The sequence below is a fragment of the Dendronephthya gigantea genome, unplaced genomic scaffold, assembly GCF_004324835.1.
Source record: "Dendronephthya gigantea isolate DGI-Jeju-01 unplaced genomic scaffold, DenGig_1.0 000016F, whole genome shotgun sequence".
Lineage (NCBI taxonomy): Eukaryota > Metazoa > Cnidaria > Anthozoa > Malacalcyonacea > Nephtheidae > Dendronephthya > Dendronephthya gigantea.
The window spans coordinates 621541-649052 of record NW_021163026.1 but is presented as its reverse complement, the minus strand read 5'-3'; the positions used below and the strand labels follow the sequence as shown (position 1 = coordinate 649052).

The window sequence follows — 27512 nt, the reverse complement described above, 5'->3', positions numbered from 1 at the left end:
GCTTTGAGAATTGACAAATATGTACTGATCAATACGTATTGTGAATTGTATTCAAATAATAAGTTTATACCTTGTCCACATCATATATCCATTGGCTCGAGAAAAGCAATGTCCTCCTATTTTAGATATTTCGTATCGGAATGACAGAATTTGTAGTTGAGTGAACATATTTGATAGAAACATGGTTTGTACTTGTAGGACCGTTCACTTCTGTTTAACTCAGATAATCAAATTTTCGTATTCAAATATGTTTTATTATTCCGGGTTTGATTGGCCAATCGTTTCAATATACAGAATTGGAATTATGCAAATATACAAAACGTACAAATATCTCCATAAATGAGAACAATTGCAAAAATTGTTGAACCCATGGCCAACCTACGAGACAAAACACGTCCCAAGTTGAACATGCACACTGCGAGTTCATGCATTCCCAGTTCGTGCATTCCTGGATGTGTAAACCGGCACAATGGAACTGATTTAGGTCTAAGCAGTATCATTTGAATATAAGTTCATTAACTAAAACCTTGTCACTCATGACAATTGTAATCTACACGTATTCCTAGTTTGCAGGGAAAATTCAAGGTTTAGTTTTGGTATCTTAGTCGCGTCTGGTGATATTCAAACAATAGATAGTGAAATGATAATGGTGGTAAATGATGCATGACTATTGTTTCAATGCATTCGACGCGACGAAAATGCGACGTATATATGAACTAGGCCTTGTATAGTTTTGTCACTTTGGACACAGCCAAAGCATAATGTGAGAAAATAATTATCCTATTTAAAGAGGTCCTAAGTTGAAAACCGTGGGTTTTGTGATGTACCCAAAGTATATATATTTCATTTTTGCTTATGAAAAAGAATTTGAAGCCAGAACTTCGAAAAGCGTATGTAAAAAGATAACAAATCTTGACGATTCATGATTAAACATTTATTTGTAAATTGATTGAAGAATAGAACATATGTTTCCCCATAACAAACGAAAGATTACACAATGCTTCAAAAACTACACATCAATTGTACTAAACATATGACATCAAATCTTCTTCAATCTTGTTTACTTCTCATTCCCAAGTACTTTATTTCTAATAAGTAATTAAGCAAAAAAAATTGTTAGTATGATTGAGAAATGTCCCTTTACTTTGCCAGTTACTGATAGGATATTGCGTATGTAACAAGGGGAATTTCGTTTTAGACCAATCAGCGAGTTTGTTTACATTTTCAGTATAAGCCAATCAAAATGCATAAATGTTGACTACTTAACCTGAAGTAGTACATTATTTACCATTTTACATGAAGTATTGCAAATTTAGGGTCTAAGCGCGAACCGCATTTCCTGTACCTCCAAACAGTCCATAGATGCTGTACAGTTCGCGATTAGACCCAGTACCTTGCTCAATTGGGAAATGGCTTCTACTTAAAGTGGAAATAAAGTGGAAGTCAATTTACTATATACTGAAAATTGTCATGCACAGAGAATCATTTAAACAAAATATAGGATGAATGCGATATTTGAATATCCCAACAAATTATCAGCGCATTACAGGCTGTTTTCACGTATATGAGCTGGTATACCCTTGTAGTAGTTCAGCCAATCATATCGCGTAACAGCTCACATGTGGTTAGATATTATATTCTTTGTTATAGCTGATGGGAATTGCTGATGAGACTTGTAGATTCATGCATACACGGTGTCATTCTTGCTGTTAGTTTTCACAATATATATTTGGGAGACATGTACATAAACTGAAAAAATGTTACATACAACCATATTAAACCATCACTTACCATTTGCACTCTCCATGATAAGCCAGTCTCACTGCTCCGTCACTCTCACATTGAGCAATTTTGAACATGCACGGGTTAGCGTATGTCTTGCCGTCTGTGCCGCATTGTTCATTTAATTCATAGGTGCAATATTGCTGACATTTAGGATCTGCAGCAGAGACATGCAAGTCTATGTTTCAGTAGAATTCAAGTTTGACATTATACACACGGAGAGGTTCCGTCAGAATGTAGTAATAATCGATATATTGCTGCAAATTAAATTATTACTGCAATTATTACCAGGGGCCTAGGAAACATTCAGAGATTGGGGATGGGCAGCTGTAAAATGGGGAGCTAAAAGTATGTATAGGACCGGTTTGATTGCCAAAGTTGCAAGGATACCACTAGTGTGGTGTGTATTTATGCTCTACAAAAAGATTTGGGCACGCATAAGTGGGCATACGTAGAAAACAAAAAGGGCACTTTTGGTCCCTTGAAAAATTTTGGGAGGGACGTACCCCCTGTGCTCCACCGGTTCCTACGCCACTGAATATTACGATGCACTTTAATTGACATATACAGCAATTTAAATATATATTTAAATATATATATATATATATATATATATATATATATATATATAATATATTATATATATATATATATATATATATATATATATATATATATATATATATATATATATATATATATATATTTATCAACAGCACTTTTAAATTCCAAGCACGACTTGAATTCAATCGCCATTTGCTTATTTATTTTCTTTTACTTGCCACTGAATTTTAAACGCGCGATTACCACAGAGATTTCTATGACCTCTAAACTTAGTAGAAGTTTTATACTTACCGCAAGTTCCCCAACCAGCAATCCTAATCGGTCGATTAAAGTCACGAGCAGTCTTTTTCATCAAGGGAAAACTGACGTATGTGTTGCCATCTGATCCACATATTTCACGCCACCGTATTTCAAAATGAATGGGATATTCTGAGAAATGAAATATTAAATATAAATAAAACAGGAAATATTTTGCTTCGTGTGTGTATATATATATATATATATATATATATATATATATATATATATATATATATATATATATATATATATATATATATATATATATATTATATATATATATATATATATATATATATATATATGTATATATACACCCATTTGCAAAAACGTTGGCCGCAGATAGATATATAGATACTCGAAATCTTATTAGAATTGCATATGTTGTGTAATATGATTGAAATCCCATGCAAATGTAATCATATGCAATTCTAATTAGACTTCGAGTATCTATCTATCTATCTATCTGCGGCCAACGTTTTTGCAAATGGGTGTATATATATATATATATATATATATATATATATATATATATATATATATATATATATATATATATATATATATATATATATATATATATAATTTAATGTTTTCATTACAATATTTTAAAATGAATAAATAATTGCTACTTCAACTTTCATGCAACAAGCAATCATCAGGCAACATATAAATTAAATGCTCTACAAAATTGTCTTGTATTGTTTCTATAACGAAATTTCTATAATGAAAGAAGAATGCAAGACTTACGTCGACACATTCCATGATAGGCCAGTCTAATTCTCCCATCACTTTCACATTGAGCAATTTTAAAGGAACACGGATTAGGGTACGTCTGGCCGTTTGTACCACATTGAGGATTGTATTCATATGTGCAAACTTGTGCACACTTTGGATCTGATAAAAACAGAAAAACTATTAAAACACGGGCAATCTTCATGCAATTTATGTGTCAAAGCAGCGAAATAAAGATTTGCTAAATGTTATATTTATCCAAATGAATTCATAAAAAACAAAAAGCGGTGCACCTTGATTTTGAAGAAAAATCGCTGTCTTTTGCGAACAGCATTTTTGCTCTTTTGAAATCGCAAGCTCGAACTGTGAATTCAACCGGTATTTTCTTATAATGTTCATGTTTTAAACTCGCGATTATCACCGAGATTTCTATGAGCTCTAAACTTAGTAGAAGTTTTATACTCACCGCAAGGTCCCCAACCAGCAATCCTAATCTGTTGATTGAAGTTACGAGCAGTCTTTTTCATCAAGGGAAAACTGACGTATGTGTTGCCATCTGATCCACATAGTTCACGCCACCGTATATCAATAGGATGAACGGGAAATCCTGATAAATAAAATATTAAAAGAAGTGTCACAAAGATATGCAAAGATTCAGATGAATCCATACAAACATTATTTGTATACACATCATATATAGACATGCACGGCAATTTGCTCAGCTGAAGTTAGTTTACATGAGACAAATCTCTCAAGAATCAAGATGGTTCAAAGAAGATGGCAGCAGAGACAGTTTGTACTTTGCCTTTTTACCACAGGGAATCTCATTTCACAGGATTGCGTGCATTTCTTAATGCATGCAATGAGTATGCTTCAGACATGCAGCGCAATGCATGCATGCACCTTCCTATAGCCTTAAGAATAGCACACTCGAAAAAGCCTCCACTGCTGAACCCTTTCTAGTGATGCGTCGAAACAGAAGTGAGGTTTCGCGGCCGATCTGCATGTATGGGTATTTTATTTTACGCTCGTATTTTAACTATAGTACTTATAAATCGCAGCTGTAGGCGTATCAATTTCTTCCGTTTCTGTCACTGCAGACTTGGCAGCCGAAAGCTCGTTATAACTAAATATAATCGACTAGAGATCGTCTCAATTTTATTATGTAATAATAATAATAAAGACTTTATTTCTGTGTCAGTATACATCTAGCTGAGGAAAATTTCCTCTACTAATTGTGATGGGGACACTTAACTATATATCTGCTACGCGATATACCTATACCTAATAATTTAAATTAAAAGTAGTACTATCTTATATTATCTTATTACACATATTTCATGTGTAAAAAATTATGCAATTGGTGCAATTATTTTCATCTAGTATCGACTGCATGTCAAAACTGCGTATAGTCTTTTTAAATTGCTCGAGTGATGTTAGGTTTCTAATTTCCGAACTTAGTTTGTTCCACAATTTAGGTCCCATGCAAGTAGTTTATGCAATGTTTACCATAAGTAATGGTGTTAAATCTAGGTATGGTGAAATCTGCTGACCTTAAATTATATTGTGAGTTCTGAAAATTGAAAAGTTTACTAATACCCTGAGGGCAGAGTCCATGCTTAACTTTGAACATTAAAATAGCAATGTCCTGAAGTCGTCTATTAAGCAACGTAGGTAAATTGGCTCTCCGTAATAATTCCTCGTAGGCCGATTGTTTGTCCCTAAAAACTGCTCTCAGTCCTCTCTACTGGATTCGTTCAAGCTTTCTGGTATCACTCGCTTTACAAACCTCAAGTCAACTGCCTGCTGATGCATGGCAAAACATTTCTGTGGTATGCAGCGATACAGAAGTCAGATTTCGCATTGTTCGGGAGTACGTTGAGTTAAGTATTAAGTGTTAACTAAAGGATTATCAGACTTATATTCGCTTACTTTTTCCAGCGTGGACACAACTTGACAGCAAGTAAACTGTGCTTAGAACAACGAAGACACACAAATCTATAAAAATCATGACAATGAATATCAAGCCAGGATATATGTTGACAAAGCATATTGCATCGTCAAAGCTTAATTTGGAATTGATAAAAGATTTAACGAGACAAAATAATGCGTCGATTCATATCAGAAATAGAAAAATGAAAACCATATACAATCTAGATGTTAAATGATATTACGTATATATACCTGCTTTCATATTTTGTCCACGGAAACAATACTTTCTCTTTCCTAAAAAGTGGAAAAAGCGTATAGCCATTCACATGCAATCTTTAGGTGAACACCAATAAAATAAAAATATTTAATATCAGGAGATAAATAAATGAAAAAGGTAAATGTATTTATGATCGAGTCTATGAAGAAAAAAATATCGTATACCTGAAATGTATATTCTTGCTTGTCTGAATTCAACAGCTAGATGAGAGTGTTATGAACAAAATAACGAAGGCAAGCTCCTTAAATACTATCGTTTTCGTGCGCTGTCGACCCGGACAGTTTGATATTGACCTTCACACGGTTGACGCACTTTGCCTTCGATGATGTCAAAGGTGATGATGTCAAAGATGGGAAATGGATCACTTGTGTGTCTAAAAACAGCAAACCACAAATTACGCAGGGGAAAATGTTCACCCCGTCAATTGACAATTTGAATTATATAAACTAAAATATTTGATCTAGGAGGGGGGATGAAAACAAAAGCAGAGCTAAAAAGTGTTTACTAAATTTCGGTGCCAAAATGTTGTCGTCTTGAGGGCTTTGGTATGATTCATCCGGGAAAAAAACATTATTTATTAAACGAAAGACGTCTTCAAAACAAATCCCAAGTACGTACCTTAATGAAAAACAAGATATCTGCAGCATTAACAAAGTGAAGAAAAATTAAAATGCATGTATAACGCTGGTGAAGTAATATGCCCAAAATACTCTTTATGAGAGGATTCTATATATAATACTAGGAAGAGATTGTCACTTATTGCTCTTATAACTGTAACTGCACTTAGTCAAATTATGTTTATGTATATTCATTGCCAGAAGGCAGTATAATTAAAATATAAAAATATGTTGAGGAATGTATTTTATTTTCACATCCTTTTTACATCGTGTATGGCCTTGAAGGTAAAGACAAGATTGTGGGAACAAGTTTACAATGTCCAAAGTTGTTGAAAGAAAGATTGCATAGCGTGTAACATTTATAGGCAGGGCCGTGGCTAGACCGGTTGATTCGGAGGTGTATATTCATATACTCATGTTTATATACCGTATGCTATATATAGCATACAAAAGAAATCAGTCGGGTATAAGACGAATATATGAATATGCACCCCAAAATTAAGCTACGGTCCTGCATGTAGGCATTGGTAGATAACGTTGATGAATCCCCAACTATCCCCAAATTACTTTTTACGAGGGAAACTGCGAGACTGTCATCGCGATTCCTGTCATAAAAACGTCACATGCAGAACCGAACTTAGTCACACATCTTGATACATATTTGTTAATTTGCAAGGAAAACTAAAAATATTTTGAAGGAGCATGTATATTTCATTTCCACATCCTTTCAAAGCATATGGAAACAAATATTTCTATTACGATGTTTCAGTTTGTACGGTTGTATTGATTTGTATAGGTAATAGCATGGTTTTGAATGCTATTTGGATATAACATGCACGAGTGAGTTTTTCAAGAGCTCAAAACACCACTTCCGACCTTCCGAAGGGCTAGGTAATCATGTATTGCATTGAAGCGAAGATAAATAATCAATATATCAGCTGAAACAGAACGAAGCGAAACTTGAATGATTCTTTGCTATCCGAAAATGTAATTCCTCTGAGGGTGATTCCCCAAAAACGGGTTTTGCTATAGTTCCATACATTCAGGGAATTGGAGAACCAATCAGGAGGATCATGAATAACTATTATAAAGTTGCCTTTAAACCCTTCCAGACCTTTCGCCAAACCTAAGTATCGCGTAGCAACTAAACAGAAAACTCATGTCCTGATGTATACTCTATACCATGTGGTGATTGCGAAAAAGAATATCTAAGGGAAACAAGACGCCAGGGGCGGTTGTATCAAGCCTGTTGTATCAAGCCTGTTTAGCTTAAACAGTGGATAAGTCAAAATTAAATAACACTCTTACATTTCTCTTGAATGAGTCAACTTGAATATTGTGCACTAAATATGTAGTTGTAAACAGTATCTTTGTATTAAGGTTAAAAACATTTAGTTTGCTTGTTGAATAAAATGATAGACTTGCTTTCTATTTTGAACTTAACCACCGTTTAAGCTAAACGGACTTGATACAACCGGCCCCAGTTCCGCACACGTTTAAAAGAACACCAAAAGGCCGTTTCAAACTTAGACAGTTCAAAATCAGCCTTGGCAGAACACGTGCATGTGTCAAACAAGCCATATATTGCGTGGAACGACTCTAAAGTCATCGCCACTAATGATCGTTATGGACAAACGCGTTGTTTGAAGCTTGGCATGTTAATGCGAGTAATTGTGCTCTGAATAGGGATGACGGAAGCTATTTGCCAAAAGAATATTTACATCTGATTGATAGATGACGTCATGTTGATAATATATCCTTCGTTTCAACATCAGATCAACCTTGATGAAGACACTAGACCGGAGTGTCGAACGTTGGGTCATGAATGTGTTGTGATTACTTTCATTAATTAAACCAGATTAGTGATAATCGCGATGGGTTATATACCTGGTTGCATGTCTAAAAATATATTGAAGAATTAGCGAGCATATTTCATTTGCACATCCTATTGTTGTAAACGTCATTCCAACCGCGTTATCGATCATTGTGCTATAGTAAACGTCATTCCAACCGCGTTATCGATCATTGTTCTATAGTAAACGTCATTCCAACCGCATTATCGATCATTGTGCTATAGTAAACGTCATTCCAACCGCGTTATCGATCATTGTGCTATAGTAAACGTCATTCCAACCGCGTTATCGATAATTGTGCTATAGTAAACGTCATTCCAACCGCGTTATCCATCATTGTGCTATATTTAAGAAATAGAAAACATTTTTTTTGTTTCTATACATTTATAGAGACATGCGTGGAAGTTTGAGAGAACGAGAAATAATCAATTCAATCGAATTACATTAATTCCGTTGTCAAGTTTGGCGGGAAAATTCCCGTGTTTCTATACAGTTTTAGTATACACCCGACTATTGTCTATTACAAATCTAACATTGTGGTTGGCTACTCAACCATTGTCTATTCGTGATGGTGAACGTTTGGGAAAAATTCGTTCGCGCGACCGTATAAAATTGAATTAATTAAATTATTTTTCGGTGTAATTGTGGACTATCGATTATTTTCCCGAAATTAATATCTATAGGTACAGGGCGGTGTATACTAAAACAATTAGGCAACACGCCTGTACTCTAAATGTTATATATATATATATATATATAATAAAATCAAATATTACAAAATTTTGAATATATTGTTCGCTACACTCTGTGTTTCACGTTTCTTCTGAAACGATCATCAGGCGAACTGATGATCATCAGGCGAACTGAGATTCGCCTGATGATCGTTTCAGAAGAAACGTGAAACACAGAGTGTAGCGAACAATATATTCAAAATTTTGTAATATTTGATTTTATTTTAATCGCTCTATTAAATTTTGATATCGAGCACTCTTTCTTCTTGGATACTTTACTTAATTGTATATATATATAATATTATATATATATAAATATTATATATATATATAATATATATATATTATATTATATATATATATAATATATATATATATTATAAAATAACATAATTATAATAAATAACATATATATAATTTTTCAAAGCCATTACTTCGAAAACCACTCATGCTCAGAAAGGTATGCAAAAAGATAACGAATCTTGATGATTCATGATCAACCATTTATTTGTAAGTTGATTGAAGAATAGAACATATGTTTCCCCAAACAAAAGTTTACAGTATGCTTCACAAACTACACATCAATTGTACTAAACATATATGACATCAAAACTTCTCCAATCTTGTTTACTTTTCATTCAGTTCCATATGCTGTGAAATAAATGAAAAAAAATATTGAACACCAGTATTGTCAATAATTTTTATACCCTGAAATAACGTAAACCCGAATGCCTCTCCTCTTAAAAATGCTCGCACTATATATATATATATATAAATATATATTTATATATATATATATATATATATATATATATATATATATATATATATATATATTATAATATATATATTTATATATATATATATATATATATATATATAGTGGATCTAGGAAAGGTTGTCCGAAAATATATACATATATACAAAGTTGTGACATGTGACCACATATTTCCATCACGTGTCGCACTTAATTACGCATGCAAACGCTGTGAACGCTTCGTTAAATCCATAGCTGGCAAAGCGTAAACAATGTGACAACAGGCTATTAGTAAAATATAACTTCATTTATTTTATCTGAGAGCCCGTTTATCAACGAATGTCAGCGTTTTCTAATTGATCGGCGATTTCCCTAAGGTATAGCTCTGGATGTCTGAGAATTATTTCACATGTTGCCAGTTCCTCATGCTGGTAAAGTGTTGTACTACAAAGAAGCCTGCCAAACTTATGAGTTATGGGGCGACGTAACGTTACCATGCAGTATAATAAACAGGTTGAAAACGCGATCTACTGTCCTTGGCGAAACAAACAAATCGACAGCAACTCTGGTTGAAGACCTGTTATAAAATAAATTTTGCCACACAATCCCCCATCTTATATCGTCTGAATACGGCTTAGGCATTTTACAACAAAAATATCCCAACTAAGCAATAACCTTGAAGCAATTTTGCAGCGTTTGCATGCGTAATTAGATATGACACGTGATGCAAATATGTGGTCACATGTCACAACTATTTGTATATATGTCTATATTTTCGGACAACCTTTCCTAGATCCACTATATATATATATATATATATATATATATATATTATATAATATATATATATATATTAATATATATATATTATATATATATATATATATATCCAAGTGTAAGTGTTTGTAATGGATAAAAGAGTGCTCGATACTAATTACAAGTAGAGCGAGTCATTTATTGAATTTATCTTAAAATACTGTCGTCGCTACACGGTGTTTCACGCCTGACCTTTTACAGTCAGACGATCTTCAGGTGACAAATACAGGATTGAGTTCAATCATGGTTCAATCATGGTTGGTCAGGCGTGAAGAATCCATTTGACCCGGAAAGAATCCATTTGACGGGGAAAACTCGCAGTCCGTTATCGTCATTGGTAAGCAAATTTGTGTAATAATTTACCAAATTTTACATACTATTTCCAATTCTAATTTCCATTCCAATTTGCACATGCATGTTTATGATAATGGCATATCTAAACAGATAACCACCCAGCGCATCACGTTCAAGATGCATGTTTATATCGATCTTGCTATAGAACTCTGGTGCCTTGGTTCGTTTTTCACCACCATATAGTCCTGACCTTGGATTTGTCAAATGATATTTAAAATTTGATAAATTACAAAAATTTGCTTACCAATGACGATAACGGACTGCGAGTTTTCCCCGTCAAATAGATTCATTGAGGGTAGGAGCTGCTCGTTTAGAAACTCTGAAAACGAGCGTGTATTAAACTTTTTCTACGGGATTTTTCATGAGGCGGATGCAAATAATTCCTTCACTTGAGATTGCCATAATTGCAGAATAATGCGGTTCCCATCGTGAATAGCTGTAATCGCTAACAACAGGTCTCGTTCCTCGAGCACTATATCCATATTGCCGAACTATTCGCTCGTCTTACAGTAACACGAATTAAAGAATATTGAATAAGAGACATCCTCTGTTGTGACTTTTAAATAAAATAAAATAAAATGCTGTTTTATACTTACAATGCCTGTTTCATCAACAAAAACTAGTTGGTTCGGATGCAAGCAATCTATGACAATATATTCCTCGTGTGGCGATAATAATATTACTCTGCCCGTTGGACTACCGGGACGGCAAGGCTTCACATCACCATGCAGTGCATGTTTAAAAACGTCTGAAACGTTCGCAGAACAGTTCTTGAGCTATCAAAGAGCTGTGATGCTGTTTCATCATAACTTCGGTCATAAAGCAATCTTTAGTAAATCATTCTCCAGCGTAAATCATCAGAATACGGTGCAGACATTTTTGATTGACAATAACTAGTGTGCGCGGCTTCAAATATTGGACGCGCAACTATCGCGAAAAGGCCCACGCGAGTCATGCATACAACAAATCACGTGATCGATATTTAGATATTTAGGCATGTATGTATCTAACAATATATATATATATATATGTGTATATATATATATATATATATATATATATATATATATTAAATGCAAGACTTACGTCAACACATTCCATGATGGGCCAGTCTAATTCTCCCATCACTTTCACATTGAGCAATTTTAAAGAAACACGGATCAGGATACGTCTGCCCGTCTGTACCACATTGAGGATTGAATTCCATGCCGCAAAATTGTAGAGGTGCACACTTTTGGTCTAATAAAAACAGAAATACTATTAAAACACGAGCAATCTTCAATTTGTTTTGTCAAAGCAGCGAAATAAACATTAGCTAACTGAATATCATGCATATTTAAAAAAAAAGGTGCACTTTGATTGTTGCAGCAATTTTGAAGAAAAATTGTTGTCTTATTTTGGCTCTTTTTTAGTCCTAACTCGAACTGTGAATTCAATCGCTATTTGCTTAATGTTCATGTTTACGTTGCTTGCGACTGACTTTTAAACTCGCGATTATCATCGAGATTTCTATGACCTCTAAACTTAGCAGAAGTTTTATACTCACCGCAGGGTCCCCAATAAAAAATCAAAAGATGTTGATTGAAGTCATTAGCAGTTTTTATCATCAAAGGAAGATCGACGTATGTGTTGCCATCTGTTCCACATACTACATTATAATGGGAGAAACGGGATTTTAGTGGGAGGAACGGCAAATTATGATAATAAAATAATGTTAAAATCGATACAGCCAGAAGTGAGATTTCGCATTGTTCAGGCGGCCCAAAATGTACGTAGAGTTAATTTTAAAAGAAGAAATATTATATACACTTATATAGTTGCTTACATTCTCGAGCGTGGACACAGCTTGACAGAAAGAAAACTGTGCTTACCACAACGAAGACACACAAATCTATAAAAATCATCACAATCTATCACTTTAAGAACTATATATATAGTTGTAGATATCAGGCGTTTAAATGAAAGTAAAAAACGAGAGAAAATAATCCGTCGCTTCATATCAATAATAGAAAAATGTAAACCATGCATATACAATCTAGATGTTATAGCTATGATATTATACGTGTATATAGCTATAGCTACCTGCTTTCATATTTTGTCCACAAATTCAATCAAAAACGGAAACAAAAGCTTTTGATACTTTCTCTTTCCTAAACAGTGGAAGAAAAGTTTAGCTATTTATACATGCAATCTTGAAGTAAACACCAATAAAATAAAAATAACTTATGTGAGGAAAATAACGAAAAGGTAAATATATTTAATATATTTAAATATCTATGAAGAAAAAAATATTAGTCTATGGAGAAAAAAATCGTACCTGAAATATATATTCTTGCTTGTCTGAATTCAACAGCCAGATGAGGGTGTTATGAACAAGATTACGAAGGCAAGCTACTTTATATAGTAACGTTTGCGTGCGCTGACCTTCACATGGTTCACACACTTTGCAGACAATAATGTCAGAGACGGGAAATGAATCACTTGTGTGTCTGGTAAGTATATGGGACTGCCCCTTCAATATATTTTTAAGATGTTTCCTTTTCAACAATAAATATATATCAAGATGACTCACTAATCGCGGTTACTTTGCTTTCAAAAGAACAATATGTGAGAAGCTCTTTCCAATATGGTCTATCGTAAAGATTTTAATTTGAGGATACCGTTTACCGTTGTGTTTAATGTTCTGTGAACAACAATGTTACGCGCGGTAGGCAATTTTTGTTTTGCTTTGAAAGGAAGTGCAAATGAAATATGCATGCTCCTTCAAAATATTTTTGATTTTTTCCTCATTAATATTCTGTGTAAAAGCCTGTAGTTTGCTTATTTATAATATCAATATTCTGTTTACAGCAAGAATCACACTAACAATGTCTGAAATGGATTGCAAGTCAAAGCAACAAACAATTCCTCTTTATGGAGATCATATAGGCAAGATCTTGCCACCCAGTACTAATGTAACTCAGCAGCAATTAGAGATTAGTGATGTGCGTTCGGAATGTGTTGATGATCGATCATTAGCAAAAATGTTAACATTATAACGTCAAGGCTCACAGCGTATGTGATTCAATAGGTTACCCGCAAAATGAGTAATTTAAAAACAGCGATGGCTCATATGCTTTGACTTAACAACGAAATGTCAAAACAGAGCGAGCACATGGTCTCCAGTTCCTATGACGACACACATGTTCTCCAGTTCCTATGACGACATATATATATATATATATATATATATATATATTATATATATATATAATATATATATATATATATATATATATATATATATATATATATTAAATATTCCTTGTTATAAAGAAAACATCTAAAAGTACTGACGGAGCATATGCATTACGTCATTGTTGTGAAGGAGCATATGCATTACATCATTGCTGTAGAGTAAACGTATTTAAAGTTACTTGTACGCTACACCACGAACACTGAGATTAAAGATCTTCTACATAGCAACGAATTTCAGTATCATGTTGATAGTGTGAAATGTTGACGGATTATTATGCATTACATCATTGTTGTAGTCAATGTAGAGTTAAATTATAATTAAATTAACTACACCACGAACACTTAGGTTAAAGGTCTCCTAAAGCAACGAATTTCAGCATGGATCATGTTGATAGTGTGAAATTTGTCAGATTTTTGTGATAATTTAAAATAACTCCGTGGGGCTCCTGTGACGTTTTCAAGATCAATTACGGAACACCTTCCAATATTTTGTGCTCCTGTGAACCAGAGAGGATCTTTATGACGTATGGCTTAGCTTACCCAGGGATAGTTTAACTGGGTTTTGGTTTTGAACTGATCTTATACGACACAAGTATACTAAACAAACGCAGAATACCTTCAGAAGACAAAAACCAGAAGATTGGTATAGCTACTATTATCCAGTGCATTATCAGATCAGTAGTTGTGAACAGGTCATCAAAAGTATCAATGAACCACGCATGTCCGATCCAAAACAGCCACATTTCGAATGATCACAATATATAATTATAAACGAATTGAAATATTAAAAGAATATAGTTCTACTAATATATTTAATAGCATGCATATAGAGTACCAATACTTCAAAAGCACAGTCACTACCTTTGCATTCCACACAATCATAATTTACATGTCATATCACGAAAGACTACAAGCAATTCAAGCATATTATATAGAGAACCGTTAGCAATTGCAAATTTTTACCAAATTTGAGTTAAGATTTTCACTTTTTGATGGATATAAACGGGTGGAAAAGATATACTATATGGTAGAGCATGCACTGCTCAGAGGATATAGATGTCATTTCAAGTTCAAAATAGTTATCGACCTTGTTCTTGTTATGATACGGACATACGGTAAACCGGTGTTAATGCATATATTAATCATAATATTCCTTACTATTTGTTCCTTCGCATATACGGTGAAGAAAAATGCAGTAAAAATTGCAAGCGTAAACGGGCTTTGAGAACTGACAAATATGTACTGATCAATACGTATTGTGAATTGTGTTCAAATAATAAGTTTATACCTTGTCTACATCATATAACCATTAGCTCGAGAAAGCAATGTCCTCCTATTTTAGATATTTCGTATCGGGATGACAAAATTGTTAGTTGAGTGAACATATTTAATAGAAACATGGTTTGTACTTGTAGTACCGTTCACTTCGACTGTTTAAACCTCAGATAATCAAATTTTTGTATTCAAATATGTTTTATTATTCTGGGTTTGATTGGCCAATCGTTTCAATATACAGAATTGGAATTATGCAAATATACAAAACGTACAAATATTTCCATAAATTAGAACAATTGCAAAAATTGTGGAACTCAACCTGCGAGACAGAACACCAGGGCCGTAGCTAGACCGCTTAATTGGGGGGGTGTAAATTCATATATTCATGTTTAAATACCGTTAGAACAATAGCGTACAAAAGAAATCAGTCGGGCATAAGACGAATATATGAATATACACCCCCCCAATTAAGCTTCTAGCTACGGCCCTGCAGAACACGTCGCAAGTTGAACATGCACACCGCGAGTTCATGCATTACCAGTTCGTGCATTTCTGGATATGTAAACCGGCACAATGGAGCTGATTTAGGTTTAAGCAACAAGAAGGAATTTGGTTTTAAACTAATCGCCATATTTGTTTACATATTTTAGTCGCATCTGGAGATATTCAAACAATAGATAGTGATTTGATAATGAAGGTAAATGATGCATGACTATTGTTTGAATGCATTCGATGCGACCGACGAAAATACGACGTATGAACTAGGCCTTGGAAATTTTTGTCACTTTGGACACAGCCAAAGCACAATCTGAGAAAATAACATGGGTTGTTTGTTGTACCCAAAAGGAGTGTATAAATTCAATTTTTTCTTCTGAAAAAAAATTTTCGAAGCGATTACTTCGAAAACCACTCATGCTCAGAAACGTATGCAAAAAGATAACGAATCTTGATGATTCATGATCCATCATTTATTTGTAAATTGATTGAAGATTAGAACATATGTTTCCCCATAACAAACGAAAGATTACAGCATGCTTCAAAAACTACACATCAATTGTACTAAACATATGACATCAAATCTTCTTCAATCTTGTTTACTTTTCATTTTCCATCCACTGTGAAAAAATGAAAAAAATATTGAACCCCAGTATTGTCAATAATTGTTATACCCTGAAATCACCTAAACCCGAATGCCTCTCATCTTAAAAAATGCTCGCACTAGTTCTGTCGACTTTTTGTAGCTATATTTCAACGAAAAACGTCCGCAATTTAACTGTGATCTTGCAAACTATTATTTTTAAAAATGTTTCGTACACAGAATATGAAATGTGGAATCAAATAAAATGATATAAACACTGAGAAATTATTAAAATATTACTAACGGTGAAAAGGAACAACTCGCTAGTTATAATCTTGAAGTGGCAGGTAGCTACTTTGTTTATTTCGTGTTTGCTGTACAGATGCATCTTGATGAGTTTCGTAAGGCTTTACATCATCGTTTTAACTTCAAAAAGAGTTCTTATAAAGTGTAACTCGGAGTTCTGATAGAATAAATATCACTTTAAAGCATTTATAGAGTCGACTGCAACGATGCACTGCATGAATTCAATAATCGAAAAAAAACATTCGACGTGTTTGTTTCCGAAAAATTTGAAACATCTGCTATTGCCCGTATTGGCTTTACATTTAAGTCAATTCATAATATAAGCTTATAAACAATGCAAGACTTACCACACGGTCCATGATGGGCCAGTCTAATTCCTCCATCACTTTCACATTGAGCAATTTTAAAGGAACACGGATTAGGATACGTCTCGCCGTCTGTACCACATTGAGGATTCAACTCTAGTGAGCAAACTTGTGCACATTTTGGATCTAATAAATACAGAATAACTATTAAAACACGAGCAATCTTCAATTTCTGTTTTGTCAAAGCAGCGAAATAAACATTAGCTAAATATTATATTTAATCAAATGAATTCATAAAAAACAAAAAGCGGCCGGTGATTGTTACAGCATGCATTTTGAAGAAAAATTGTCTTATTTTGGCTCTTTTTAAATCCCAACTCGAACTGTAAATTCAATCGCTATTTGCTTAATGTTCATGTTTACGTTGCTTGCGACTGACTTATAAACTCGCGATTATCACCGAGATTTCTATGACCTCAAACTTAGCAGAAGTTTTATACTCACCGCAAGATCCCTTATGAACAATCGTAATCTTTTGATTGAAGTCACGAGCAGTTTTTCTCATCAAACGTATACTGACGTATGTGTTGTGATCTGATGCACATACTACAATATGGGACGGCATTTCTAGAGGAGGAACGGCAAATTATATGACAATAAAATAATATTAAAATCGATACAGCAAGAAGTGAGGTTTCGCATTGTCCGGGCGGCCCAAAATGTACGTAGTCGTAGAGTTAATTTTAACTGAAAAATCATTGGGCTCATAGTTGCTTACTATCGCCAGCGTGGACACAGCTTGACAGCAAGTAAACTGTGCTTAGAACAACAAAGACACACAAATCTATAAAAATCATAACAATCAATCAGTTTAAGAACTATATATATAGTTGTAGATATCAGGCGTTTAAATGAGAGCAAAAAACGAGAGAAAATAATCCGTCGCTTCATATCGGAAATAGAAAAAATAATATAAACCATGCATATACAATCTAGATGTTATGTGATATTATACGTGTATAGCTACCTGCTTTCATATTTTGTCCACAAATTCAATCAAAAGCGGAAACAAAAGTTTTTAATACTTTCTCTTTCCTAAAAAGTGGAAGAAAAGTTTAGCTATTTATACATGCAATCTTAAAGTAAACATGCACTAATAAAATAAAAATAACTTTTATGAGGAAAGAACGAAAAAGGTAACTGTATTTAAGGCCATGAGCCTATGAAGAAAAAAATACCTGAAATATATGTTCTTACTTGTCTGAATTCAACAGCCAGATGCAGGGTGTTATGAACAAGATTACGAAGGCAAGCTGCTTTAAATAGTATCGTTTACGTGCGCTCGGCCACACAATTCGATACTGACCTTCACATGGTTCACACACTTTGCACACAATGATGTTAGAGACGGGAAATGAATCACTTGTGCGTCTAAAAACAGATGTGCTGTCAGAAATTACGCAGAAAAAAAATTCAGCCTGTCAATTGACAATTTGAATTATATACACTATAATATTTGTTCTTTATACCAGGGAAGATGAAAACAAAAGCAGAGCTAAAAAGTGTTTACTAAATTTCGGTGCCAAATGTCGTCTTCAGGGCTTAAATGAAAGACGTTTTCAAAGCAAATCTCATGTACGTACCTTAAATAAAAACAAGATATATGCAGCATTATAACAAGGTGAAAATATATAACGCTGCAGTGAAGCAAAATGCTCAAAATACTCTATATGCATGAGAACGTTCCATATTACTAGGAAAAGTTTGTCACATTTTGCTCTTATAAATCTAAACGCACTTAGTCATTCAATCATGTTTATACATATTCATTGTCATAAGGAATCATTTAAAAATATATTGAAGAGGCATGCATATTTTATTTTCCATCCTTTTTAGTTCGTGTTTGCACCTGAAGGTGGAAACAAGATTGTGGGAACAAGCTAGTCTACAATGTATGAAGTGGGTTGTTGAAACAAAGATTGCAAGCATGCATGTGACATAGGTTTTGGTAGATAACGCTGGTGAACCAAACCTCAAATTACTGTTGATGAGGGAGAGTGAAAGCTTGTCACCGATTCCTTTTATAAAAACGACACAGTAACCAAACTTAGTCGCACATGTTGATACATATTCGTTAGTTAATAGGTACACTTCAGTGTCTGAAATGGATTGCAACTTGCAAGTCAAACAATGTCTGAAATGGATTGCAAGTCAAAGCAACAAACAATTCCTCTTTATGGAGACCACATAGGAAAGATTTTTTCCACCCGGTACTAATATAAAAACGTTACAATAACCCCATTTCGTCACTCACATGCATTATCATTGATTATTTCAAGAGAAACATCTTAAAATATATTGAAGAATTAACATGCATATTCATTTGCACATCCTGTTGTAAACGTTATTCTAACCGCACTATCGATCATTGTGCTATATATATATTACATATTCTTTGTTATAAAGGAAACATCTAAAAGTACTGAAGGAGCATATGCATTACATTATTGCTGTAGAATAAATATATTTAAGGTAACTTGTATGCTACGTACACAACGAACACTGAGGCAATGAATTGCAGTATGGATCAAGTTGATAGTTTGAAATGTTGAAGATCATTTAGCGATCGATCTTTATATATATACAAAGAATTGACTGTAACAAAGAGTTCACAGAACTTGACAACAGTTGAAGAGTGCTCAACACCATTAGCGGCAGAGCGAAAATCTATTTATATCTGGCTAAATTTAGCCTGATGATCGCTTTACAGCGTGAAACTCCGAGTAGCTAAGCTAGTCTTTTAATAAATAAACAACAATTATTCAAAGAAATTCTTCGTATGAAATAAAAGAGTGCTCAATACTGCAAGCTAGTAGAGCGATATTTATTTATATATTCATTTACATATTAATTCTTAAAAATTTGACATCGCTATACTCTGAGTTTCAAGCTGAACTGTGGCAATCATCAGGCGACTAAATTTCTAAATGATGATTGCCACTCTGTGGCATGAAACTCAGAGTAGCGATGCCAAATTTTTAAGAATTATGTAAATGAATAAATATAAATATATATATTTATATATATTAACTACACCACTATATTAACTACATCACTGTTCGTGATTGGTATAGCTGCTATTATCCAGTGCATTATCAGATCAGTGGTTGTGAACAGGTTATCAACAGTATCAATGAACCACGCATGTCCCATCCAAAACAGCCACATTTCGAATGATCACAATATATAATTATAAACGAATTGAAATATTAAAAGAATATAGTTCTACTAATATATTTAATAGCATGCATATAGAGTACCAATACTTTAAAAGCACAGTCACTACCTTTGCATTCCACACAATCATAATTTACACGTCATATCACGAAAGACTACAAGCAATTCAAGCATATTATATGGAGACCCGTTAGCAATTGCAAATTTCTACCAAATTTGAGTTAAGATTTTCACTTTTTGATGCATCCGAACAAGTGGAGAAGATACTATATGGCCGCAGTACTCAGAACAGAAAGACGTCATTTCTAGTTCAAACTAGTAACCAATCACTTTCGTTAAAGCATTTACCCCCCGTCTATTATGTCACCACGGTTGCCGATGACGTATTGGCACGGGGGGGAAACATGCTTTTCTTCTCAAAGCTCAGATATGAAATCTGAATGAGCTTCAAAAATGGCGGTCAGGTTATCGACCTTGTTCTTGTTATTATACGCTACACCGGTGTTAATGCATATATTAATCATAATATTCCTTACTATTTGTTCCTTCGCATCTACGACTCTACGAGGAAGAAAAATAGTAAAAATTGCAAGCGTAAACGGGCTTTGAGAACTGACAAATATGTACTGATCAATACGTATTGTGAATTGTATTCAAATAATAAGTTTATACCTTGTCTACATCATATAACCATTGGCTCAAGAAAAGCAATGTCCTCCTATTTTAGATATTTCTTATCGGCTGACAAAATTTGTAGTTGAGTGAACATATTTAATAGAAAAATGGTTTTTACTTGTAGGACCGTTCACTTCTGTTTAAACCACAGATAATCAGATTTTCGTATTCAAATATGTTTTACTATTCCGGGTTTAATTGGCCAATCGTTTCAATATACAGAATTGGAATTATGCAAATATACAAAACGTACAAATATTTCCATAAATGAGAACAATTGCAAAAATTGTTGAACCCGCGACAAAACACATCGCAAGCTGAACATGCAATGCAAAACATGCAAAAATTCAATTTTTTCTTCTGAAAAATAATTTTTGAAGCCATTACTTTGAAAACTACTCAGAAAGGTATGCAAAAAGATAACGAATCTTGATGATTCATGATCAACCATTTATTTGTGAGTTGATTGAAGAATAGAACATATGTTTCCCCAAACAAAAGATTACAGTATGCTTCACAAACTACACATCAATTGCACTAAACATATGACATCAAATCTTCTTCAATCTTGTTTACTTTTCTGTGAAAAAATGAAAAAAAATATTGAACACCAGTATTGTCAATAATCGTTATACCCTGAAATCACCTAAGCCCGAATGCCTCTCCTCTTAAGAAGTGGTCGCACTAGTTCTGTCGACTGATACCATAGGAAACCCAGAAATCTGTTTGTACTCAGTCTTCGACTGCATTGTTTACGCGCGCGGTCAGCTATTACTGTCTGTACTAATTACTGTATTATATTATATATCAAACTGTATTATATATGATACAGTATTATATATAGTACAGTAATTAGTGCAGACAGTAATAGCTGATCGCGCGCGTAAACAATGCAGTCGAAGACTGAGTACAAACAGATTTCTGAGCTACCTATGCCGATACTTCTCCTAATCCCCGAGTCGGCGAGGTCACTAATTCCGCCCGGAGATTAGGAATTACACCCGGGTATTTTGACAAAACATAGCGGAATCCAAAGTTGTCCAAATTCTATGTCATGGACCCTGGACGTTCGACGTTCAATGGTCATGGTACTTGTGCGCACGCGCAAAAATTGAACGAGTAAAAACTGGTAATTAGCAACTTGCCGATTGACTAAGACAAAATTTTTGTAGCTATTTCAATGAAAAACGTCAGCAATTTAACTGTGATATTGCAAACTATTATTTTTAAAAATGTTTCGTACACAGTTACAGAATATGAAATGTGGAATCAAATAAAATGATATAAACACTGAAAAAAGATTAAAATATTACTGGCGGAAAAAAGGAACAACTCGCTAGTTATAATCTTGAAATGGTAGGTGGCTACTTTGTTTATTACGTGTTTGCTGTACAGATGCATCTTGATGAGTTTCGTATGTCGTTTTGCTATTACCTAACCGACTATTTACGGCTTTACATCATCGTTTTAACATCAAAAAGAGTTCTTAAAAGTGTAATTCGGGGTTCTGATAGAATAAATATAATTTTAAAGCTATTATAGAGTCGACTGCAACGATGCACTGCATGAATTCAATAATCGAAAAACAACATTTGACGTGTTTGTTTCCGAAAAATTTGAAACATCTGCTATTGCCCGTATTGGCTTTACATTTAAGTCAATTCATAATATAAGCTGGTAAACAATGGAAGACTTACGTCAACACGCTCCATGATGGTCCAGTGTAATTCCTCCATCACTTTCACATTGAGCAATTTTAAAGGAACATGAACTAGGATACGTCTTGCCGTCTGTACCACATTGACGTTCGTATTTATCACATGTGATATATCGTCTACACTTTGGAACTAATAAAAACAGAAAAACTAGTAAAACACGAGCAATGTTCAATTTATGTTTTGTCAAAGCAGCGAAATAAACATATAGCTAAATATTATATATATTATAACCAAATGAATTCATTGGAAAGAAAAAGCGGTGCACTTTGATTGTCACAGCATGCATTTCGAAGAAAAATTGTTGTCTTATTTGGCTTTTTTTAAATCCCAAGCTCGAACTGTGAACTCAATCGCTATTTGCTTAATGTTCATGTTTACGTTGCTTGCGACTGACTTTTAAACTCGCGATTATCAGTTTATCACCGAGATTTCTATGACCTCTAAACTTAGTAGACGTTTTATACTCACTGCAACGATTCCAACGAACAATCCTAATGTTTTGATTGAACTCATGAGCAGTTTTTATCAACAAACGTAAATCGATGTATGTGTTGCCATCATTAGCACACACTACAATACGAGAGGAACGGCAAATTATGACAATAAAATAATATTAAAATCGATATACAGAAGTGTGGTTTCGCATTGTTCGGGCGGCCCAAAATGTACGTATAGAGTTAATTTTACCAGAAGAATTATTACACTTATAGTTGCTTACTCCCTCCAGCGTGGACACAGCTTGGCAGCAAGTAAACTGTGCTTAGAACAACAAAGACACACAAATCTTTAAAAAACATCACAATCAATCAGTTTAAGAACTATATATATAGTTGTAGATATCAGGCGTTTAAATGAAAGTATAAAAAGCGAGAGAAAATAATCCGTCGCTTCATATCAGAAATAGAAAAATGCAACCCATGCATATACAATCTAGATGTTATATGATATTATTATTTATTGAAAATGAGTCAAGAGTTTTGATTGGCCAGCAGCTGTTGGCGAAATCGTCATATCCGCTCGGCAGCTGCCCAAATTTGGACAGTGACGTCACTTCGTCGGATATGAAAAAAATTATTGCACGTTTGACGTCACTTCGTCAGATATGAAAAAAATTATTGCACGGTATGACGTCACGCTAATTTATGCGGCTTGTGCCAAAACCTAAAAGCGGGAAAATACGAATGGCTTCATCAAAGGAAAGGTTCAATTTTTGCAAATAAATAATAAAACAATTATTGAATTCGGTTCTCGCAGGATATGAGGAATTATCAAGGCCTCGGTTTGTGTTATCCGCCTCAGCCTTCGGCTTCGGCAGATAACACAAACCTCGGCCTTAATAATTCCTCATATCCTGCTCAACCTCATTCAATAATTGTTTATTATACGTATATAGCTAGCTACCTGCTTTCATATTTTGTCCACAAATTCGATCAAAAACGGAAACAAAAGCTTTTGATACTTTCTCTTTCCTAAAAAGTGGAAGAAAAAATTAGCTATTTACATGTAATCTTAAAGTAAACACTAATAAAATAAAAATATCTGGTATACGGAGGAGTATGAAAGAGATAAATGTATTTAAGGCCATGGGTCTATATGAAGAAAAAAATCGTACCTGAAATATATTATAATATTCTTGCTTGTCTGAATTCAACAGCCAGATGAGGATGTTGTGAACAAGATCGGGAAGGCAAGCTAGTTTAAATAGTATCGTTTATCTGCGCTGCGACCACACATTTCGATACTGACCTTCACATGCTTCCACACACTTTGCACACAATGATGTTAGAGACGGGAAATGAATCACTTGTGTGTCTGAAAACTGATCTGCTGTCACAAATTATGCAGGGAAAAAATTCAGCCCGTCAATTGAAAATTCAGTGAATTATATACTATTACGTAGCTTTTTTTTCTATTTACGCGAGGTAGGAGATCTTTACAAGGTTTTACTAAAGTTCACTAATGTTCTCTTCTTTCTCCGTTCTTCTCTTCTCTTCTTCTAATATTCGTCGTTGCTGTCCCTGTCTTTGGTCGTTGGTTTTGTAAAGCTGAGCTTCTCAAACGTTTCATATGCTTTTTACTTCGCTAGTCCACTGAGGGTTCTGTTGCTGTGCGCCTCCTTTTATAATAAAATTTGAGGGGATCTTGAAGACGCCCTGTGCAAGTTTATGTGATTCACTCTATCCAACTAGTCAGCGTTGTAGGTTGCAAGAGTGGGTTGGCGTTAGAAGGTCGGTCGAGCTCTCCTACTTTGTTTACTTAAGGGCGGTGACGCACTAGTCAAGTTCGTCTTTTACTTAATCGATCACTGTTAAAACTTGTTCACAACTTAAGATATTATCATTAACATAAAGTACAATTACCAAATTATTACTTTGTGAACCGTATCTCAACTTATAAACTATTTTACTAATAATTTCATCGAATTTAGCTTTTAGTGACGTAAGGCTTCAAGTGCTTAACCGAGCAAAATATAACAAAGAAATGATTGACACAAACTAGTATCCGCCTAGAACTTATGTTCTTGAGTCGTGACACTTGAACCTTGTACGACATACTATTGTTTCGGAGGAAATCCCATGGGCTGTCACCTCATGACAGGAAAAGTAATTTTGTGATTCCGAAGGGTCATAATAATATTTACTTTACACATCATTTTATGTGACATGTTCCCCAAGTAATTTCCTCATCGATATTGACCTTCTATTTTTTAACAATGCTAAATTACATTATACAGGGTGTCCCAAAAAAAAGCAACCACTTAAATATGCAGAACATTAATACAGCTCTAAAGCGCAATAGATAAGCACCTCTGGGAATTGAAAATGGCTCGTAATCCTTCATTTACAATGCTAAAAGTCATTTTAGCTGAACTATGGTGCAAAGCCGAACAATATTAATATTCTTTCATATTTAAGTTGTTGCGTTTTTTTGGGACACCCTGTATATTCGCATTTCGTAACAATACTATAATATTTGATCTATAGCAGGGGAGATGAAAACAAAAAGCAGAGCTAAAAAGTGTTTACTAAATTTCGGTGCCAAAATGTTGTCGTCTTGAGGGCTTTGGTATGATTTATCCGGGAATAAATATTAATTAAACGAAAGACGTCTTCAACGCAAATCCTATGCAGCAATATAACAAAGTGAAAATGTATAACGCTGGTAAAGCAATATGCTGAAAATACTCTTTATGAGAATGTTCCATATTACTAGAAAAAGCGTATCATATTTTGCTCTTATAACTCTCAGTATATAAACGCGCTTAATCAATTATGTTTATATATATTGATTGTCATAAGGGAATCAATTGAAGGGGCATGCACATTTTATTTTCCATCCTTTTTACATCGTGTATGGACTTAAAGGTGAAAACAAGATTGTGGGAACAAGTTTACAATGTCCAATATATATATATATTTATGATTTACCAACGATTGTTTTATGACGGAAGTTATGATGAAATAGCATCAAAGCTCTTTGATAGCTCAAGAACTGTCATGCGAACGTTTCATGAAAACGAGCGTGTATTCAATTTTTCTTCGGGATTTTTCATGAGGCGAATGCAAATAATACCTTCACTTGAGATTGCCACAATTGCAGAATAATCGGTGCCAATCGTGAATAGCTGTAATCGCTAACAACAGGTCTCGTTCCTCGAAGACTATATCCGTATTGCCGAGCTATTCGCTTGTCTTACAGATACACGAATTAAGGAATATTGAATAAGAGACACCCTCTGCTGTGACTTGTAAATACAAGGAAATAAAATGCTGTAATATACTTACAATGCCTGTTTCATCAACAAAAACTAGTTGGTTCGGATTAAGCATTTCGGCTTGGAACTGTAGTCTGAGCATTTCATTTCGCTGTAGTGTAGGGCAATTCTCTGTATCTATAAATCATCATGTTGATGCAAGTTGTTAAAAACAGGAGCTAGCGAACAATGTTGTGCTGCACCCTGTGAACAGTATTGTTAACGATGTTGTTGAAGCTTGTTGAATCATCAATGTTGTTACAAGTTGTTACAACAACATTGCATCAACATTGATGACTCAACAAGCTTCAACAACATTGTTAACAATACTGTTCCCAGGGTGCAACACAACATTGTTCACTCGTGATGCGACAAACTGATCAAATTTTGGCCGTGTAGCTATTAATTAATTATCGATCAGCGTTGCAAGCAATTATAGCTAAATCTGTAAATAGCAAACAGGTATGTTGTACGAGTTATTATAGTTTTAGGACTGTGAGAATAGTGTCACTCGTGCAATATTAAGCCTAATTAAACAGCCGCTTACCTTCTTTGCGTCATTCCTAGCATATATACAGCGCGGCATAGCGTTTCTGGACCAAAAGAAGAACCATTGGCGTGGAGAATGTAATTTGTCATCTCATGTAGCTGGATTTGGGGCATTCGAAGCAAGCAATCCATGACAATATATTCCTCGTGTGGGGATAATATTACGCTGCCCGTTGGACTACCGAAACGGCAAGGCTTCGCATCACCCGTGTTTAAAAACGTCTGAAACGTTCGCATGACAGTTCTTGAGCTATCAAAGAGCTTTGATGCTATTTCATCATAACTCTCGGTCAGAAAACAATCGTTGGTAAATCATTCTCCAGCGTAAATCATCAAAATACCGACTACGGTGCATGCATTTTTGATTGACAATAACTAGTGTGCGCGGCTTCATATATTGAACGCGCAACTATCGCGAAAAGGCCCACGCGAGTCATATAACAAATCACGTGTAATATATTATATATATGACAAAATTTGGTTTCAAAAATTCCGGCCATATAACTCTTTTTCAGTTTGCCCGAATTTTCGGCTGAACGTTGCCCGAATTTCTTGATTCCGGTTCGAAATTTCGGTGTGCAGCTTTGGGAGTGCAGCAGACCGTTTACAATTTATACTGCATTTTTATTTTACGAATTTTTTACGAAACATATAATATAT

The 27512-nt window shown here is 34.2% G+C and overlaps 1 protein-coding gene and 1 long non-coding RNA gene across 8 annotated transcripts; both read right to left on the bottom strand.

Annotated features, from left to right (window-relative positions):
- Positions 1-1005: 1005 nt before the first annotated feature.
- Positions 1006-27198, bottom strand: LOC114520510 (four-domain proteases inhibitor-like). 7 transcript variants are annotated; one of them, XM_028540802.1, is made up of 10 exons: positions 26851-27198; positions 26335-26441; positions 24162-24665; positions 23951-24018; positions 17698-17763; positions 17424-17546; positions 3397-3543; positions 2638-2775; positions 1792-1939; positions 1006-1088 (listed from the first exon to the last, which is right to left on the bottom strand). In XM_028540802.1, coding segments are annotated over exons 4-10 (633 nt in total). In that variant the 5' UTR covers positions 23961-24018; positions 24162-24665; positions 26335-26441; positions 26851-27198; the 3' UTR covers positions 1006-1087. The 7 variants fall into 7 exon arrangements, 5 of the variants coding, with proteins under 5 accessions (XP_028396603.1, XP_028396601.1, XP_028396604.1 ...); XM_028540800.1 differs by lacking the exons at positions 17424-17546; positions 17698-17763; positions 23951-24018; ... (1 more) ...; positions 26335-26441; positions 26851-27198 and adding exons at positions 3848-3988; positions 5314-5379; positions 5566-5607; positions 5755-5963; positions 6209-6321; XM_028540803.1 differs by lacking the exons at positions 26335-26441; positions 26851-27198 and having other exon boundaries at positions 24162-25322.
- LOC114520511 lies at positions 9252-12912 on the bottom strand. Its single transcript, XR_003686698.1, has 5 exons — positions 12801-12912; positions 12544-12609; positions 12265-12366; positions 11805-11957; positions 9252-9442 (listed from the first exon to the last, which is right to left on the bottom strand). It is a non-coding gene; the product is annotated as an uncharacterized LOC114520511 (long non-coding RNA).
- Positions 27199-27512: the final 314 nt, after the last annotated feature.